Source organism: Cyprinodon tularosa, unplaced genomic scaffold (genome assembly GCF_016077235.1).
Source record: "Cyprinodon tularosa strain WSP-4 unplaced genomic scaffold, ASM1607723v1 ctg6, whole genome shotgun sequence".
Classification (NCBI taxonomy): domain Eukaryota; kingdom Metazoa; phylum Chordata; class Actinopteri; order Cyprinodontiformes; family Cyprinodontidae; genus Cyprinodon; species Cyprinodon tularosa.
This window is the reverse complement of record NW_024039340.1, coordinates 1005686-1025415: the sequence shown is the minus strand read 5'-3', so window position 1 is coordinate 1025415 and position 19730 is coordinate 1005686. Positions and strand designations below refer to the sequence as shown.

The 19730-nt window shown below is 40.3% G+C and overlaps 1 protein-coding gene across 1 annotated transcript; it reads right to left on the bottom strand.

Annotated features, from left to right (window-relative positions):
* Window positions 1–1451: 1451 nt before the first annotated feature.
* Window positions 1452–18246, bottom strand: mtfr1l (mitochondrial fission regulator 1-like). Its single transcript, XM_038307051.1, has 7 exons — window positions 18177–18246; window positions 14628–14752; window positions 14388–14495; window positions 14177–14286; window positions 6338–6549; window positions 2054–2447; window positions 1452–1978 (listed from the first exon to the last, which is right to left on the bottom strand). Exons 2-7 carry the CDS (start codon window positions 14640–14642, stop codon window positions 1861–1863), a joined length of 957 nt encoding a protein of 318 aa, XP_038162979.1. The 5' UTR covers window positions 14643–14752; window positions 18177–18246; the 3' UTR covers window positions 1452–1860.
* Between the last annotated feature and the right edge of the window lie 1484 nt (window positions 18247–19730).

Below are 19730 nucleotides of genomic sequence, written 5' to 3'. Positions count from 1 at the left end.
TGTCCCATTGGATTGTGAGTGTCATCTGCCACGCCTACGCTGCAGGTCACTGCTCCCTGCCAGTCGGTGTGAGAGCACATTCCACCAGGAGCGTCACCGCTTCCTGGGCTGCTTTGAGAGGGGTTCCGCTGGAAGCTATATGTGCTGCTGCTTCATGGGCTTCCCCAACCACCTTCACCAGGTTCTACAGTGTCAATGTGGCTGCCCCTCATCCCCTGGGTCAGGTCCTTTTACAAGGTTCTGCTGGGCCTCCTCTGTGAGGTATGTGCTCAGGATTCCTTGTGACATCGTTGGCATTAGTCATTCAGTGCTTTCAGCACCGCCCTCTGGCGGTCAGTAGGGATGAAATAGAACAAAAGTTACGTATGTAACTACGGTTCTATGAATCCCGGATGACCGCCAGAGCTTCTCTGTCACTCAGAATCCTTGCTTTTGCGAGAAGATTCTGTAGGAGCAGAGCAAAGGATGACACCAGGCTATATAGCTTCTGAGTGGTCATCCGGTGTCACAGGTTTGACTCTGTTGGTATAATTACTCGAACTGCGCATGCCCGAAGGGAACATTCAGTGCTTTCAGCACCGCCCTCTGGCGGTCATCCGGGATTCATAGAACCGTAGTTACATACGTAACTTTCGTTTTCATTCCTCGAAGAGAAAAGTTTTCAATTTGATTTCACTGTGGGTAATAAATCTTTATGAGTTTCACTTTTTTTTTGCTGAAATAAATGAACTTTTCAATCATATTCTAATAGGAAGAGATGAACATGTATGTGGAATCAATAAAAATGTGCATCATCCTGCAAACTTTGGACCAAAATAATAATAAAAAAAAGCCTCACTTGGAAACTAGAGCTGTTATTTACGACGGAGTATTAGGGCCACACATGAAAAGAAAAAATATTTTTGCCATGACGAGATTAAACTCGACATGTCGACTTTAAAGTCGACATGTCGACATTAAACTCAACATTTTGAGAATAAAGTTGAAATGTCATGTTGAGTTTAATCTCGACGTGTCGACTTTAAACTCGCCATTTCGAGAATAAAGTTGATATATCGTGGCGACTTTAATCTCGACATTCCAAAGTTTGGAGAAAAGAGCAACCGCGCTCCACAGCTGCAGTCTGCGTTTTAAGAGTGAAGGTAGTCTTTGACGTGCTGCAACTGTATAGGATTCTGTGCATGTATCCTGTGCAGCGGTTGGCTCTCTTGAACTAATTTAAACTTTATTGTAGACACGTCGAGATGAAACTCAACATGACATTTCAACTTTATTCTCGAAATGGCGAGTTTGAAGTCGACAGGGCGAGATTAAACTCAATATGACATTTTAACTTTATTCTCGAAATGTTGAGTTTAATGTCGACATGTCGAGTTTAATCTCGTCATGGCAAAAATATTTTTTCTCTTCATGTATGGCCCTAATACTCCGTCGTAGTTATTCAAACATGTTCTAAAAAAGTTCTTTAAACATCTGACATAATATTTGAATCTTTCATAATGAAAATTAACAGCAAAGTCTCCTCACTCGATGATTACAGGCTGGATAATCATCTGTAAAGTAAGCACATTAAGTGGAAAAAAAAGAGGGATCTAACCCGTTGAGTTGTTTAACTGCAGGTAAGATCTTCACTGTAAAACGTAATGAAGTTCCCAGAGGAACAGCAGCAGCTTGGCTTTTTTTCTGACTGGGAGATGGGCGGGATTTCAATCCGTGGGCATAAACTGTACCGGCAAAGGCCTAAAACTGAACATTTATAAAGCTAACGGGAAAAACAAAATGTTCGATAAATATATAAAACGCTCATCCTGTCAGCTTTATCCTGACTTACATTGGAGCAGCAGGATTTGGTTAAATTGACTACTTCCTTTTCACAGCAGCAGAATCTTCATCTTTCAGGACGAACTTTTTCCTCAGAGCTTCTGATATCAGCGTGGCCGAGTCCTCCTCTCTGAGGGAGGTGCAGCCTCTGTTGTACCTAAACAAGGCAACACATCCTGTCAGTAAAAACAGCAAACTAAACATGAACTTCCACCGTTTCTCCACCCCTCACCTGTCTTTACTCATCTTCATTTTGTTCATGTCCTTCAGGATGTCCATGACGTCGGCAAAGCTGGTGGACTTGGACAGGGACACCGTGTCTTCCTCCGCCTCCCGGAAATCCATGCTGGGCCTGTCCAGATCGAAGGTGGCCGACGCCGTCATGGAAACGGGAGGCAGAGGATCGGGAAGGAGCTCAGAGACGATGGAGACTACGTCTTTCTCATCTTCCTCCACCAGTTCTTCGTCTTCTGCCTCCTCCTCTTCCTCCTCAGTGACGTCGCTAATGACGAAGGAAGCGGGAGCCACGGTCGCCGGCTGGAGGGACGCAGTCTCGAATGGGGCCATGGAAAACCCCATGCTGGTGTCATCAGGGGAGAGCAGCTCGGGGGTCAGGGGGTTAGAGTCTGGAGAAAAAGAAACTGTTCATTCATTTACTGAATGTAACCAGGATCATTTGTTTCCATTTTTGTTAAATTCAGTTTTATTTTTCTTATTTCAATTAAAGATTTATTTAAAAATAAAATCCTCTTCTCCATAAATTCTTTAACACAAAGAAAAAGCCAAACGAGATCATTTTGTTCTCACATGGTTGTATGGTTAGCTGCAGCTTATATGGCTGATGAGTGGCAGCCCAGGTAGGAGACTGTGTGACGTTGATGCAGGCATGCTTCTAGTCGATCGTACGCCTCTAACAACTGTCTACAATACTGTCTTCCACTCATATGCCTCTCAACTTTTAGATGCATCCTTGTGGATTAAAACCTTCATCAGATCACAAGGTTTGACAAGAGGGAACTAGTGAGTATTTGTGTTTTGTTCCGGAGCTAACATGCTAGCACTAGCCTCCCAGCAATCGTTCGGGCTCGGTCATTTCCTCACCCGGGTTTAAGCATTTAAACTGGAGGTATTTCAAATTGTAAAACACTATCATTGTATGCTTAAATGGGGCGACAGTGGCGTCGGATGTAGGAGTTTGCCCTGAAATCGAAGGATTGACGGTTCTAGCCCCAGTGTACGGCAGCCTTGCTTCTGTCAGTGAGCCCCAGGGCAGCTGTGGCTACAATGTAGCTTGCCACCATAAGTGTGTGAATGTGTGCGTGAATGACTGAATGTAGAGTAAAGCCTGTACTATATAAGTACAGGCCATTCACCATTTAAATGAAATGATTGAATACTCACTTGAGTTTAATGTTATAATGTGAACTTATTTCACTGCAGTGATATTTTGATGGACAAAACCAAAGATTGATCAATCAGGCCTGCTTTATACGGGCAAGGATTCCATTTCAGAATTTTGTTCTAGGATCTCATTCCAGAATCAGTCCCCAGGACTCTGAATGTCTGGTGGATCAGACTGACGAGCTAGACCCATATAACGCACCAAAGGAAACGGCACTTTCTACCTCCCAACATGGACTGGTTGGATTTCTTGGATAAGGAACAAACCTTGCAATTCATGAACTGTCATGACTGATTTGTCTGTAAATAATGTAAATATTAATACACATCACTCATTTTGCTCCATTCTGTTGTCTGTCAGTGTGTTTATACAATAAAGAATTAAATCTGATTTAATTTTGTTTTTCTTCAATCGTGCTAATATTCATATAAGTAATATAGGTTTCTTGAATAATCAGAGGAACTCATCAGTAGACAGAGAACATTAGACACCTATGGTAGGAATTTTTTTTTTTAAGGTTCGGTGACGCCGGTGCGTGGTGGTTTAAAATCCCCCAAGCTATCAGAGAAAGGCTCCACTGTAGCTACACAGCTGCTCCTGAAGGCAGACGGCTCACTTTTTTAGGAAATATTATCATCCTTCAGTTTCTATAATTCCTACTTTCTTTGACCACTTCACATAAAAAAAGCTCATAAGTTGTGTGATTTAGATGTCAATGGTGGTAAACAGTAACGTCAGTTTGACTGGAGGAGGCTCAATGTTTAATTGAGAGGCATTACAATAAGGTTTTTATTTGCTCTGTCCATAACAAGCAGTCAAGACTTTTTGGAATTATTTCTCAAAAACTCTGAGTCACAGCTTTAAGAATAAGATGTAACATATAAAAGACACTAAACGAGCAAAAAACAATAAAAATATAAGAATTAAAAATCAAATCAAGGGACCCTACTAGTTTAATGAATATAAAAAAATGGGTTCTGGGAATTGGGACTGAAGTGCTGGTTATCCTCCTGCAGCAGTGTGTCGCAGTGAGCTTCTCACAGGTATGACGCAGATATTTTTGCGGGTCCCCGACGGGTCACCCGCTAAAATGCTCTTTTGCGGGTGAAAAATACATAAATAAAAATAAACGGGTCGGGCGGATATTTTTTTAGTGCGGGCTGGTAGTTGGTTATTTTTTTTTTATGCGTGTGTGTTGTTATGGACCTCAGAAATGTTATATTAATCAGGCACTGTCTGGGGTCACCCTTGTTGTAGCTTAAAGCCCTGCCGGCAGTGTGGGCTTCCCTCCAAAAAGGCCACAGTCAGTGCATACACGTCTGCTGCAGTGTTAATGGCGCTGTTCTGCAGCGCAGCGTACTATAGCCTAATAATTGATGTGTTAACGGGTCGGGTTGCGGGTTAAATATCAACGGGTCGGGTCGGGTTCGGATTTGAATTGACGATATCCGCGAGTGACGGGTCGGGTTCGGGTGGGTGCGGGTTGGTAAAACTCGACCCGTGCAGGACTCTACATGAGGGCGAAAAAGAGCGGGGATCCAGTTGGAAAAAAGGTCCCAGCGTTCTTGCGCACCTCGCTCTCCTAGCTGGTCCATCTTCACCAGACGTTTTCCACAATGGTCATACAAACAAAACAAGCCGGTAAGGTACCAAGCAGGAAATAAGCATAGTGTAGAGCACCAATAAGAGGCCTCCTGTCTGCGGTCAACTAAGGTTTTGGAGTGGTGCACCAGAGCGTCTCTGTAAGGGGCGGGGCATATCTGCATTAACAGCAACACACATGCAGATGACCCGGATTCTGAGCATAAACCGGCCTTGAGATGTAATTAGGCGAGGTAGTGTCTGGTTGTTTTTCACAGTTTCTAGTCATTTTGATTTGCCATCCATCAGACTGTGGCTGGGAAGAAGCTGCTAAAAAAAGCGAGTTCTGTGGTTCCTAATACCTTCCGCCCTGCTGCGTCTCAGGTTATACGTGCAGCGTATGATCAGAGGGCGGGCAGGGTGGAGGGAGTCTTTGATGATCCCCCCTGCTTTTTTTTTCCGACAGCGCTTTACGAACAACCTGTCAAAGGAGGGGGAAGTTCTGACCCAACAATCCCTTCCGCAGTCTTCATAACTCTCTGCAGAGCCTTCCTCTCTGCCTGTGGGGTATTCTTATAGAATACAATAACCGACATTTAGAGGCTTTTCTAAACTGTAGCTTGTGCACACTAACACCTTTTCACATGAAAAACAATCAGCAGCCTCTCATAACCAGCTCAGTTTGGGTTATATACAGGAAAGAACCATGAAACTGTACCCAAAAATATTGAAATTATTAGAAACAGTACCAATAAACTAATCTAAGGTCAATCACCAAAAAAAAAACATAACATTTACAATAATTCAACCCAAAGCTACTCTCCTGTTTACTTTGGTATGTTCCACCAGCTTTTAAACTCCACCTGGAGCACTTTCTCCAAACCAGGAAGAACTAGTCGCCTCGATCAAAAATTGCAATTTCTCAAAGTAATGTAAAAAAGAAAAAAAAAAGAAGAAAAAAACTAAGCAGAAATATGAAATGAATACATATGTATATGAATGATACAAGCATAACATCCCAATTAAAGTTGCTTTCAAGGAGCCCTTTGCTCACAATGACTGATTTAGAAATAAAAAAATATATATTTATTTAGAAAATGTGTTTCCATACATTTCCAGACCTGGAAATATGAATCAAATCTCCAGAGTTTTTCAGGCTGTATGGAAACATTTAAAGAAATTTATACGAAATCCTCCAAAGCCTGAATTTTAAACTATCCATCATGTGATGAGCAGCTCCCATAAAACAGCAGGGATAATCTTCCATCATTGACCTACAAATTGGTGCCAAGTCACCTTACTAACAGCTTACAGGGAATCAGGGCAGCTGGATGAGTCACATTAAGACACCAGCTCTGCCATATACTCTTTAGTGTGAGCAACATGAAACCTGCATCGCTCTGAAATGTTTGATGATTCGTTGATAATAAAAAAAAACCCAACAGGTTTTATCAAGCTATATTACTTTCAAACTGCCTCCAGTAACAGAAGTTACAGACAAAAGAGCGTCTCTCATCACAGTGAGCTACTGACCTGAATCGCTTGCAACAATCTTTGCGATCTGAGCTCTCAGTCTGCTGAGCTCTTCCTGCAGGGCTGTGGTTCGGTTCAGCGCCGTCACCCCAGGCTTCCTCAGGCCCTCCATCCTTTTGCCTTCCCGACGGAAATTGGGCACAGATGAGTTCCTGTGGAGAACTAGGAGGGGTGTGGGCCGCCATTCGTGTTTCAGAGGGCGTGTGTCACTTCTGCAAAGAAAACACTGATAAGTGTCAATCGAAAGAAAGAAATAAAAAACATGTTTACCATTTAAAACCTCCAACTTAGTAGAGGTGAAACCACAATGCAATTGAATGGTTAACGATTCAATTACGAAAATGCAAAATAAAAACTGATCTATACGTTTATCTACATGAAATGTCTACTTTAAAATTCCAAAAAGTAGAAAACCATATTGTTTTATATATATATATATATACACTCACCGGCCACTTTATTAGGTACACCATGCTAGTAACGGGTTGGACCCCCTTTTGCCTTCAGAACTGCCTCAATTCTTCGTGGCATAGATTCAACAAGGTGCTGGAAGCATTCCTCAGGGAGTTTGGTCCATATTGACATGATGGCATCACACAGTTGCCGCAGATTTGTCGGCTGCACATCCATGATGCGAATCTCCCGTTCCACCACATCCCAAAGATGCTCTATTGGATTGAGATCTGGTGACTGTGGAGGCCATTTGAGTACAGTGAACTCATTGTCATGTTCAAGAAACCAGTCTGAGATGATTCCAGCTTTATGACATGGCGCATTATCCTGCTGAAAGTAGCCATCAGAAGTTGGGTACATTGTGGTCATACAGGGATGGACATGGTCAGCAACAATACTCAGGTAGGCTGTGGCGTTGCAACGATGCTCAATTGGTACCAAGGGGCCCAAAGAGTGCCAAGAAAATATTCCTCACACCATGACACCACCACCACCAGCCTGAACCGTTGATACAAGGCAGGATGGATCCATGCTTTCATGTTGTAGACGCCAAATTCTGACCCTACCATCCGAATGTCGCAGCAGAAATCGAGACTCATCAGACCAGGCAACGTTTTTCCAATCTCCTATTGTCCAATTTTGATGAGCTTGTGCAAATTGTAGCCTCAGTTTCCTGTTCTTAGCTGAAAGGAGTGGCACCCGGTGTGGTCTTCTGCTGCTGTAGCCCATCTGCCTCAAAGTTTGACGTACTGTGCATTCAGAGATGCTCTTCTGCCCACCTTGGTTGTAACGGGTGGTTGTATGAGTCACTGTTGCCCTTCTATCAGCTCGAACCAGTCTGGCCATTCTCCTCTGACCTCTGGCATCAACAAGGCATTTCTGCCCACAGAACTGCCGCTCACTGGATGTTTTTTCTTTTTCATACCATTCTCTGTAAACCCTAGAGATGGTTGTGCGTGAAAATCCCAGTAGATCAGCAGTTTCTGAAATACTCAGACCAGCCCTTCTGGCACCAACAATCATGCCACGTTCAAAGTCACTCAAATCACCTTTCTTCCCCATACTGATGCTCGGTTTGAACTGCAGGAGATTGTCTTGACCATGTCTACATGCCTAAATGCACTGAGTTGCCGCCATGTGATTGGCTGCTTAGAAATTAAGTGTTAACGAGCAGTTGGACAGGTGTACCTAATAAAGTCGCAAGTGAGTGTATATATATATTAGGGGTGGAACGGTTCACAAAATCAACGGTTCGGTTCACGGTTTCGTGGTCACGGTTTTCAGTTCGGATTGGTATAAGTTGATGGTTAGGAAAATCTATTATGTCTTGTATTGCAGAGTATAACACGTGTCGCACAATGTTTTTTTTTTTATTAAGTCAACATTTACATGAAAAAAAACTCTCAGAGAGGATAGCAAAGGTGAACATGAACAGATAAAGATCAATTACAATAAAAGAAAAACAAAGAAGTAAAACAACTAACGGGATTTATCTTAGCAAACATTTAAAACAAACATAGACAGATGAGAAGAAAAATAGATTTTAAAGTCATTCATAAACCAATGAAAGGAAGGTTTGGAATTTCTCCATTTAGCACAGTGGATATGATATTTACCCAACAGCAGGAAGACATTAATAGTATAAGAAACAGGTTGGGGAAGATGGTCCATATAAAAAAAATGACATCATTAAGTGCAAAAGGGATGTTGCACAATGCTTGCACACTGTTGCACTTTTATCCACAACTTTCTTTCCGCCGTCATCGTAGGTCACTCTAAATGCAAAGTGGTCCCATACAGCAGACCTATTAAGTGCTGCTGGCGCGTCTTCCAACTCCTGTTCTTTCCCACTCGCCATACCCACACAATTCTCCACAACAACTGATTTTTTTCTGCTACACCCGGCTAAGCTGCTTCACTTCTTCTTCTTCTTGTTTACTAATGGTGGTTGGCTTTGGTCGCAGCACTGCCACCTTCTGCTCTGGAGTGTAAACGGTTCACCTATGAGAAAAAGGAACCGCGCATGAACCGAACGCAACACACACGAATCGAACCGGTCTTCATAAACCGTTCCATCCCAAATATATATATATATATATATATATATATATATATATATATATAATGAAATGGAAGCTGTTTTTGCTCTAAATGTCTGTAAGAGCATAAGCATACAATGTTTACATTTAGGTTTTCATGACTTGACACTAAATAAATGTCAGATATTAAATGTCAAATGTAGATTTGTAAATTAAACTGAATGGAAATGGTACTTTGATGTGCTTTGTGATATGAGCAACAAACATTGTATCGTAATCTGAAGAAACTGATATAATAATAATAATAAACTAGTCATTTAAACCACTATACGTTTCTGCGTCTCCGTTTACCTCGCAGCCCCCAAAAAACGTTCAACTTCAAATTCAAGAATAATAAAGCTCCATCGTATATATTAGAGATTTGAGTGTTCCTGATGTCCTTAATAGGATAGGTTGAGGTTAGGGAAGACAATCAGTCCTTGAAAAGGTGGGTATTCCCCTTCAGGTTGGAGGAGAGTTCCTGCCTCAGGTGGAGGATTTCTGGTGTCCTGTTCACAAGCTGTAGCAGGACATCCATCAGTGTTGCTGTTGCTATAATGCAAACACTATATCAGTCTGTTACGGTGAAGAAAGAGCTGAGTGAAAAGGCAAAGCTTGCGATTTACAGTTATATTCCTACCCTAACTGATGGTCTTGATATCTGGATCATGACCAAAAGAACGAGATCCTGGATACAAGTAGCTGAAATGAGCTTTCTCTACAGGGGGTATGCACTCCCTTAGAGAACAGGTGAGAAGCTGAGAGAGGATCTGAGTGGCTAAGACCGTAGTGGATGCCCCCTGGACTTCTCCTAGTGAAATGGGTTAGCATTGAGTGCCTGTCTACTCTTAGGACTAGGCTTAAAACTTTTATCTTCGCTAAGCTTAGTTAGTCTCTACGGTAATCCAGAAACTCCATAGTTATGCTGCTATAGGCTTAGGCTGCTGGAGGATATTGGGATAACTTTTTTTAAGCCAATTTATGCTTCTGACGCATAGCTTCTTCAACGGTCAAATCCGTCTCCGTTGTCGGGCACCTCAAAAAATCCTGACTACGAGTCGGACATTTGCAAACCCGCGCAGACCTCAAGCGGAGGTGCGCAGACAAAAAGCAGCTGTGATTATCCTTGGTATGCCTTTCCGGCTGTCTGTGTGGTCGTCCTTCTCGATTCGGTGCCGGGGCGTGCCATTTTTAAAAACCGGAGAACAATGAGCAACTACGAAGGTTAATCAAGGACGTTTGGAAGTTCAACCACTTGTACGATGCCGCAGACAAATTATATAAATAAATATATCCTCTTTGATGTCTAGCAACTCTAGATCCATGTCAGTGACCGTGATATCTTGCAGACGCGCCATTGTTGTTTTGGAACACTCCTGCCGGCGCCACAGAAGTTCTTGCGAGTTCTCCAATAGGCCCCCCATTGCGCTTTGGCGGGAAACTGCTGTGATCCCTAGAAATTCCCAACCGACGGTGCAGAAGCATACCAGCAAAACCGGTTCGCGACCCAAGCAACATTTAATGTATCCGGTTGCAGGAGTCTAATCTGCCCTTTACTCTGCTACACTCAACTTATATTTCCAATATTTCATTATTTTTTTCTTTTCCTTGTCATAACAGCTACATCTGGGAAGCTGTAACATCCTACAGAGAAGCATCAGCAAGGCAGCTGGCGTTAACTTTAATTACAGATGATTGACCTAGGTCTGTTGGTTAACGTTTAGTCCTGTTTCTCTCATAGGCAAAGCTACAGGCTCAGCTTTTACTGGATGTGTTCTCTTTCACCCTTTAAAAAATGAAAACTAGTTTAGAGATCATCTGCTTAACTGTCTTCCAAGAAAAAGTATCTTATGGAGCTAGTTTAGATTTACCAACCCTTAGAATAGCAAGTATTCCTTGATCAGTGCTTCTGCCTGCCTTCTGTGTCTACTCAAGCCACATTTGGTCACTCACACTGAGACTGTTTCTGGTGGAGGGTTCTTCCCATTAAAGGGGAATATTTCTCCCCACTGTTTTTTCATGAACGCTCTGTGTGAGGGATTGTTGAAAGCCAATGGCACAATGCAATTTTTCCTGTTTGTACATATTGGAGAATGCAAATTTACTAAGTCAATGACTTAAGGAAATCTGCAAAATTTGTTGAAATGGAAAACCTCCAACCACTCTGTCTGGATGATTTGATTGAATTGAATCTGTAAACTGTTTTGAGTAGCTGTGCTTTACATTGGTACTATATAAAAACAAAAATGGAACTTTCAGAAATATTAAAGTGTTGTAAAGCTAAGATTTATAAAAGTAAATCTGTGTCGCTGGGATTTGAATTAAAAATGCTACTGAAATTTAAATGTATGTTTGTACTTACTGTTTCAGTGTTAAAATATATTCAGAACACATTTTTTGAAATTCAGTGTAAAAAGGGAAGGGTTACTTCAGGTCACAGACATTAGCAATGGATTGTGGCTTCCAACACCCAGCCAATCCCGTTACGTTTTCTTAGTCACGTGACGTGACGCTTGTGGCGCTCATATGGAAGGAAAACCAGCATGACGGAGCCAGTCATGCAAGCTAACGCTAACTCAACTACAGAAAAATGAAAGTAATAAACTCACTTTTTACATTGAATTTAGTCGCCGAATTTAAAATGGTGAAATAGAGCCAGTTGAATCTCAGGAGGCTGAAAATATTGACATTGAATTTTGAAAGGTTGAATTTTTTTATATGCAGATTTTTTAACACTCAAAAATTAAACTGAAAAATAAGTATTGAAAATGTGAATTTTTAGCTTGAAGAGAAAATAACTAATGAAATTTCAACTGTGTAGAAATAATGACAATGAATTTTTTTTTAGGTCAAAAATGTGTTCTGGATATATTTTAACACTGAAACAGTAAGTTCAAACATACAACATTTAAAATTCAGTGGCATAATTCAAATCCCAGCGACACAGATTTACTTCCATAAAGATTGAGCATCACAATTTAATCAAATGTGACATCACTAATACACACAGGGCTTTCTTTATCTTTTTCCCTTAACATCCTACATAATTTTTTAGTTTTCATTCCAAAAAAATGAGTGTGTATACCGTATTTTCACGACCATAAGGCGCACCGGACTAAAAGGCGCACTCTCAGTTATGTGTCCCATTTCTGTATTTAACACACACATAAGGCGCACCGGACTATAGGGCGCGTTTTTTATATACAGGTACAAGTCCTCTACTACCTTTAAATACCTCTACTGCGTATTTATAAATACAGCGGGGGCAAAACTGAGTATGACTGTGCTTTATTCATGTATTTATTACAAAGTATTAATCAAACCTGGCAGCTGGCCGTGAGACAGAGACATCGCAGATGACACAGCGCTGTGATCACTCCTAAATTAACTTAAAATCCTGAAACCTGCTGACGGAATATGTTCGCTTTTATTGCCGGTATCCTGGTGCCTGCAGCTAAAATTATTTAGATGAAAAACACCTGCCAGCAGCCGCGGTGAACCCCAGGCTGCCCAGCCTACAGGCTGCTGATGAAGAGATTTCTGCTGTCAGCGCACCGCTGGTATGTGGGGGTCTGAGCGCCTCCGACAGAAATAGATAATCTGGATGAACTGACTGCAATTATTAAGTTTTCAGGTGGACTTTCTCACTTAAAAACATATTAAAACTACTTTATTCCCACTGATCACAGCAAATATAGCTGCAAGATTTAGATTATTTAGATGAAAAACACCTGCAAGCAGCCGCGGTGAACAAAAGGATTTCTCCTGTCGGCGCACCGCTGGTATGTGGGGGTCTGAGCGCCTCCGACAGAAATAGATAATCTGGATGAACTGACTGCAATTATTAAGTTTTCAGGTGGACTTTCTCACTTAAAAACATATTAAAACTACGTTATTCCCACTGATTACAGCAAATATAGCTGCAAGATTTAGATTATTTAGATGAAAAAACACCTGCCAGCCACCGCGATGAAGAGGAGGAGACGTGCCGGGGATGCTGTTGAATTAAGTTTTCAGGGAGAAAAATAGAGCGGGAGCAAAACTGAGTATGATTGTGCTTTATTCATGTATTTATTACAAAGTATTAATCAAACCCATCAAAGTCATCATCCTCTGTTTCTGAATAAAACAGCTGCGCTAAATCAGACATGCCAGTTTCCCCTTCTTTGCTGTCAGTCACTTTCCGTGCAGCGCAGCTCCTCAGAAATAATGCCGGCTTTTGCGAAAGCTTGAACAACAGAGCCAGCAGACACTTTAGTCCAAGCATCTACAATCCATCCGCAAACGGTGGCGTAACTTGCCCGGCGCTGCCTTCTTATCCTGAAACTGTGGTCTCCGTCGGTCATCCATCGCTCCCACGCCGCTTGCAGCCTTACTTCGAACGGCTGCTTCACACCGATGTCGAGCGGTTGAAGCTCCTTTGTCAGACCCCCGGGATAACGGCGAGCACAGCGTTCATTTGATTCACCTTTTTTTCACATCGGCTGTGAGATGGGCACGCAGCGATGGTGATGCGTGGAAAAAACCACCTAGTCTTCTCACATACACCTGCCTCAGCCACGCATCCATCCAGCCTTTTCCATTTGCGTTAATATCATATGTCATCAGAGCGCTGTCTGTCTCGCTGGCAGCTCCCAGATCAGCTTCTCTGATTGGTTGATGCGGCGCGTCCAGCAGCAAAACTTCCATTTTTCCATCTCGAGCAGCAGAAGCGCGGCGCTTCAGATGCTTAAACGCTCCCGACCTGCTGCACCAAAATGCGCTGCGGGACCTTTTGCTGCACCTATATGCGCGTCAACCATTGACTTTGCATGTAAACTCGCTGCTTCTGCTGCACCTGCTGGGTCCGGTTCACACCGATGTCGAGCAGCGTTAATTTGTTTCCCCATGTTTTTCACATCAGCTGTGAGATGGGCACGCATGGAGTTACATATTAACAGCGATGGTGAGGGGTGGAAAAAAAACACCTGGTCTCCTTACATTCAGCCACTCTTTCATCATCTCCTCAATGAGGTGGTCTCAAAAGTCGCAGTTACAACACACATAAGGCGCACCGCACCATAGGGCGCACCGCACATTTTGAGGAAAAAAAAAGACGTTTAAGTGCGCCTTATAGTCGTGAAAATACGGTAATAGTGAAACGTATCTTGCCAACAAAACCCATGTCTTTTTATGGGAAAACAGCAATTTTAGGAAATATTTTTCACAACTGTAGAATTGTAAAAAAAAAATAAAAAAAAATTTTTGTTAGAGCAAAGAACGGGGTTATAATTTATAGTGGTTGCTTAGATCCAGACTTTAGACAAACCTGACTCTGGCATATGTCTCCTCTTCATCTGCAACGATCCAGGCTATGTCTGCCAAGGTGGGAACTGCAGGGCCGTCAAAAGCACGAAGAGGGGGCAGACCTGGGAGCTCCTTTGGTAGAGAGATATGCAATTATAACTCCTCTAGAAGTACATTTATTGGTTTAAAAAAGAACCTTGAAAAAGAAGTGTAGCACAGGATGGGAAATGTACCTGAAAACATGCCCTCTGCGGAGGTTTGAGTGGAAGAGTGGAACCTATTCTTCTAACAACACTACGTGCAGCTCCGTGAGGCTTGTTCTGCCAGATGGGAATCATTTCCTAAAGAAGACATAAAAACACTCCTGGGTTCTCCTAAAAACATAAAGCTGCTGTCTGTCCAATTTTCCCATAGAGTCGGAGTAAAGTCAGGTACAAGAGAGCAGATTATCGACAACTAGAGCGTTAGCTTACTGTTTCTGTCTCCATGATGACGTTGGGTCAGCCTCATTCGCTGCACACCAAAGCTTGTGTGCAAGTACTCTCTTAAGATGCAACAGCTCAGTGAACAGATGTCATGCTCTTGAATGCGCCACTTCCTGGGATTAAAAAAAAAAGCTTTGAGGTCAAATAAACTGAATCAAATCACTGCTTGCCAAATTAAAATGTACTATTTTCAGTTTTAGATTTTATTAATGATTCGTTATCCATACTTTAAAACCCTGCGAACTTGGGCATAACATTTTTTAATATTATATTATATGAAAGACAAATTATTATATTGAAATACATGACAATTACTGAAAATAAAAATTTGAAGTTTTTAAATATTCTTCATAAGATATTTACTTTTGTGGCAAGTGTTAAGATAATGAAAAGAGCATGTTGTTTATGAAAAGTTTTATTAATGTAACAACTTTAATGGGCTCAAAGTATCAAAAACTATTTGTTTCGAACCCAAACCAAGCCACGATTTTACAGTTTTAAATGTACACCAGCTAAATATCCAAATTCTCTTAATAAAATGACACGTCCAGTTGAAACTTCACAAAGAAACTCATAGCATGCATGTGTATTACACCGGTTACTCCGATGTTAAAAGCATGTGTGCAATAGTTTATATTAATAAAACAACATATGTTGATGCTATAGTTTTTTTTTTTTTTTTTTGTATAGAATAGGTTCATGTGGCACATTGTGTCAAATATCTATAAAAATGTGCCAATTTTGTCATAAGCATTTGACCATTTATTGGACAAAAAAAAAAAAATTGCAAAACAAAATTGCTTTTTTTTTAGCTTAAACTTTGTTATCAAGATCTTTTTTTCTATGATGGGGACAAAAGCAAGTGCGTCATATTACAGGTTGTGAGCTGATGTCTCACCCTCAATTGGCTCTCATGACACACAGCCACATCTAGCCAAAAGCTCTTCCATTTGGCAGCCACTTCATATAAATCATTTTAGGAAGCATCATTGCATCAGAACATAAGGCCAGTGAGAAGAGAAGTGGGCATGTGCAAACTGGATGGAAGACCTTTCCAACAACACATTGTACGCCTATTTCTGACACGGTCAGGAGTCACAATTTCAGTCAAAATAGAAGTAACTTTAATGACCTTCATGCTTTATGTACTCCTCTGAACACAGTTGATGATATACAGCAGAAATGCAATGAAAAAAAGGCTCGGTTATAAGCAGGATATAAGCTTTTTACAAGGCAACTCTGCCTGGCACATTGAGAAGTCTATGTTCTGTTGTTCCACCAAAGCAACTAAATACTTCCCCCCAAAAAACCCTGGAGAGCCTTCAGAAAGGGGGATAGAATAACTGTAAGGAATATAGGCCAAATAAGAGAATGACAGGCGGCATACAGGAAGAAACTGGAAAGCAAACTTGAGGAGAACAATATCAGAGTTGTGATGTCAGAGACGATCAGAAGATCACAGGCTGAGTGTGGGGTCATCTGTGTAATAAACCAGCAGCCCCGGACATGTTGCAAAGGTTAATCGTGCAACCCATCAACAGAGGCTTTGGTCCTTGTCGTGGCCGTCACAGGTTGAAGTCTCGGTCCTTTGACCTTTGCCGCATGTCTTTTCTTCTTGTCTAACTACTTACAAGAATAGCAAAAAATAAAGGCACCCAGAGCCTAAAAATAAAGATTTAAAACCAGCACCCAGTAAAGGCCTCAGAGGTTCAGTAGAGAACTTTAAGCAACAAACAGGATCAATGAACAGGGATTGCCGTTTTGGAAGAAGTTGTGGAGCAGCTTAATGTAGAATTGGGTTATAAAAAACATATTTCAAACTTGGAACAAATCACTGAGCTCTGTTCAATCCATCACCTAAAAATAGACTTTGGCACAGCTGCACACTACTAAGATAAACAAACTGGATCAGACAAGAAGGTCAATCAGTGGAGCAGCTAAAGATAAAATGAAAAGAGGCAGAGGTTTATCTTTCATCAAGACAGTGAACCCTAATAATAAAGATGCAGCTCTACAGAATAGTATAGATCAGACCATGTTATGTTATTAGTTACATCTGAACAGCAGATGCATAATTTTGCACCAACTCTTTGAAGACTATTGTAGCTAGGTGGATTTTTATTTAAGCATTTTATATGTTTATTTGTGTGCCTTACATTATTTCCTTAAAAAACTACAATTAGAACAATCTCTGAGATTCTTTTTTCCATTTATAAGTTTTTATTTTTGAAGTCATTGATTTTATTCCTTTATTTGTTTTGTAACAATGTGACAATAATCTATGTACGTGATCTGATAACAAATATGTTCCAAGTCGAAATCAACACCTAAATGCAGGTGAGAAAATGGAGACACTTGAACATAGATGTTTACAGATTCTCTCCATACAGACTGAGACACAAATATAAGCCACACTTTTCAGCTTTTTATTTCTAAAACATTTTCCATGAAATCCTAGCATCTATCACATGAAATGTCTCAAGGTTTAAGGTTATAACATAATCAACCATGTAAAGGTATCCATCAAATTACTTCAAGGTCAGACTATAATTTGTCATTTTGTTTTACTTTCAGTCCATTTTAGACCCAATTTACAATAAAATCTAAATATATTGCACCTACTAACACTGAACTGAACTGAGACACCCAAAGATATAAGAACATCCATACTAATACTGATGCAATTGCATCATGAAGTCATGTCAAACATTATGACAATAAATGATGGTTGTGTAAAATTTTAAATATTTGTAAAATTAATTAAAATGAAAGCAGATCTGGACCCTAAATCACAAAAATAGCCCAAAACTTACAAAGTACTCTCTGAAAATGAAAGTACTGAGGATCTGGGTCCAGATATTGATCCCATTGCTTTAAGTGCATGAAGGTGCATAAACCCCCACAAATATCTCTCAGCAGAGAGAGAGAGGAGAGGCTAAAACTGGTATAAAAAAGGGCTATAAAATCAGTGTCACTGAAGAAATTAGAAATCAAAGTTGGTGGGACAAGGACAGGATAGGCTGTCCTTAATTTTACCAAGAAAATATATTTGTATATATTTTGCTTAATGAGGAAGCTGCACTTTTAATTCTTAGATGTATGACAATCGCTTTACTACTCCAGACATTCATTTAAAAGGATACCATGTTATCATGGGTACATTTCCAATAAAAATATATTTTTTTGGATACCTTAATTTTTCACATGGAAGGGTTACATGTAATAAGGTAAATATAATTGTTATAATAATGAGAACAAAGTAGATTCGAGTCCATTGAAAACAGTAACGCTGCATTATATAATGGGTAGATTTTTGGCAGTGTGAATAAAAGATGTTCAGCACAAAATTATCTACTTTAAACAAGATTCGTTGGACCAGTTTCCACCGGCCGGGGTGGCTATGGTATGCTAGCGTTAGCTGCACCGAGAGCTAACGCGACCACCCGGCTAACCCTAAAATGTCCCTTTACAAAAACTAATGGGTCAATCTGTAAAGTACCCTAAAACATTGCATTGTAAATCAAGACAACAACGTACCGGATATTATTGCAGAATCGTAGAAGGGAAAAACATAACACCGCTGAGAGTAACCGCTTCTTCCCTTCGTCGTTCTTCTTCTTCTTCTTCTTCTATTGAGTTTTCTGGCAGTTTGCATCCTGTGTCCATTACCGCCATCAACTGGACGGAGATGTAATTCAGAAATATAATGTCTATATATCTTTATATCTTCATGAAACTAAATTCTATCTATACTTACACACACGCACATACACACACTAAATTCTCCCAGCTAATTCTGTATCTTTTAAATATTTAATAAGTGCTTTAATTATCTTATCTGATTGATGCTTCCCTAATAAATCTGCCATCTTTACTGAACTCCCCATTACCCTTTCCAGTTCTTTCCTCTCTTTTATATATTTGCTACAATAGATCAACACATGTTCTACTCCTTCGATTTCTCCACAATAACAACAATTACCCGTTGGATGTTTCCCTATTATTTTTAGACCTGCATTTAAACTAGTATGCCCAATCCTTAACCTGTTTATCTTTATGTATTTTATATAAATGTGTTCCTTTTTTTTCTAAATTCCATCTCTTCTGCCATACCTTATTTATTTTATCTTTAATAATTACTTTTATTTCTGTTCTACTTAGCGGGACATCATATTCAATTTCTCCTACTTTAACTGCTTCTTTAGCTAACTTATCTACTTTTTCATTACCTAAGATTCCTTTGTGTGCTGGAACCCATGTGAATTGAATACTTATATTTTGTTGCCTTATACCATACATTAAATAACTGACTTCATCTAAAAGATCTTGACGGCTTTCAGATTTTCCACTTTTAAAACTAGTCAGGCAAGACATTGAATCTGAACAGATAACTACATTTCTAGGCTTCACCTCCAGCACCCATTGCAATGCTAAAATAATTGCCAACATCTCTGCTGAAAAAATTGATAAATTATCTGTTGTTCTTCTCTTGATAGAAATATTTTCTTTTGGAATATATACTGCTACTCCTGTTTTACCATTTTCCTCTTTTGATACATCTGTATATATTTGTGTCATATTTTCATACCTTACTTCTAAATGCTGCTGAATAATTTGATACGAACCTCCACAAGACTCTTCTATTTTTTTAGTTTCTAAATTTACTATTGGCATTTCGAAAAACCATGGAGCAATTTTAGATGTACTTACAGTTTTACAGTGTGTTATATTACTTATCCCAGAATACTCTGCATAAATATTTCCTTCCCATCCAAAACTCCTTATATTATGGCCATATTCCCAACATTCTCTGAATATCTGTTTAGTAGGGTGATTTTCCTCATGCCCTTGTAAATTTAAGCAGTAATTTATTGACAGTTTCATCCTCCTTAAGTCCAGTGGCATTTCTCCAGTAATCACTTGAAGAGCAGGAACTGGAGATGTTCGAAAAGCACCACTACATATCCTAAGCGCTTTGGCTTGGATTCTATCTAAATCTAACAACAAAGAATTTGCAGCTGATTTATAAACAATACATCCATAGTCCAACACAGATCGAATTAAAACATCATATATTCTTTTCAAGGATGA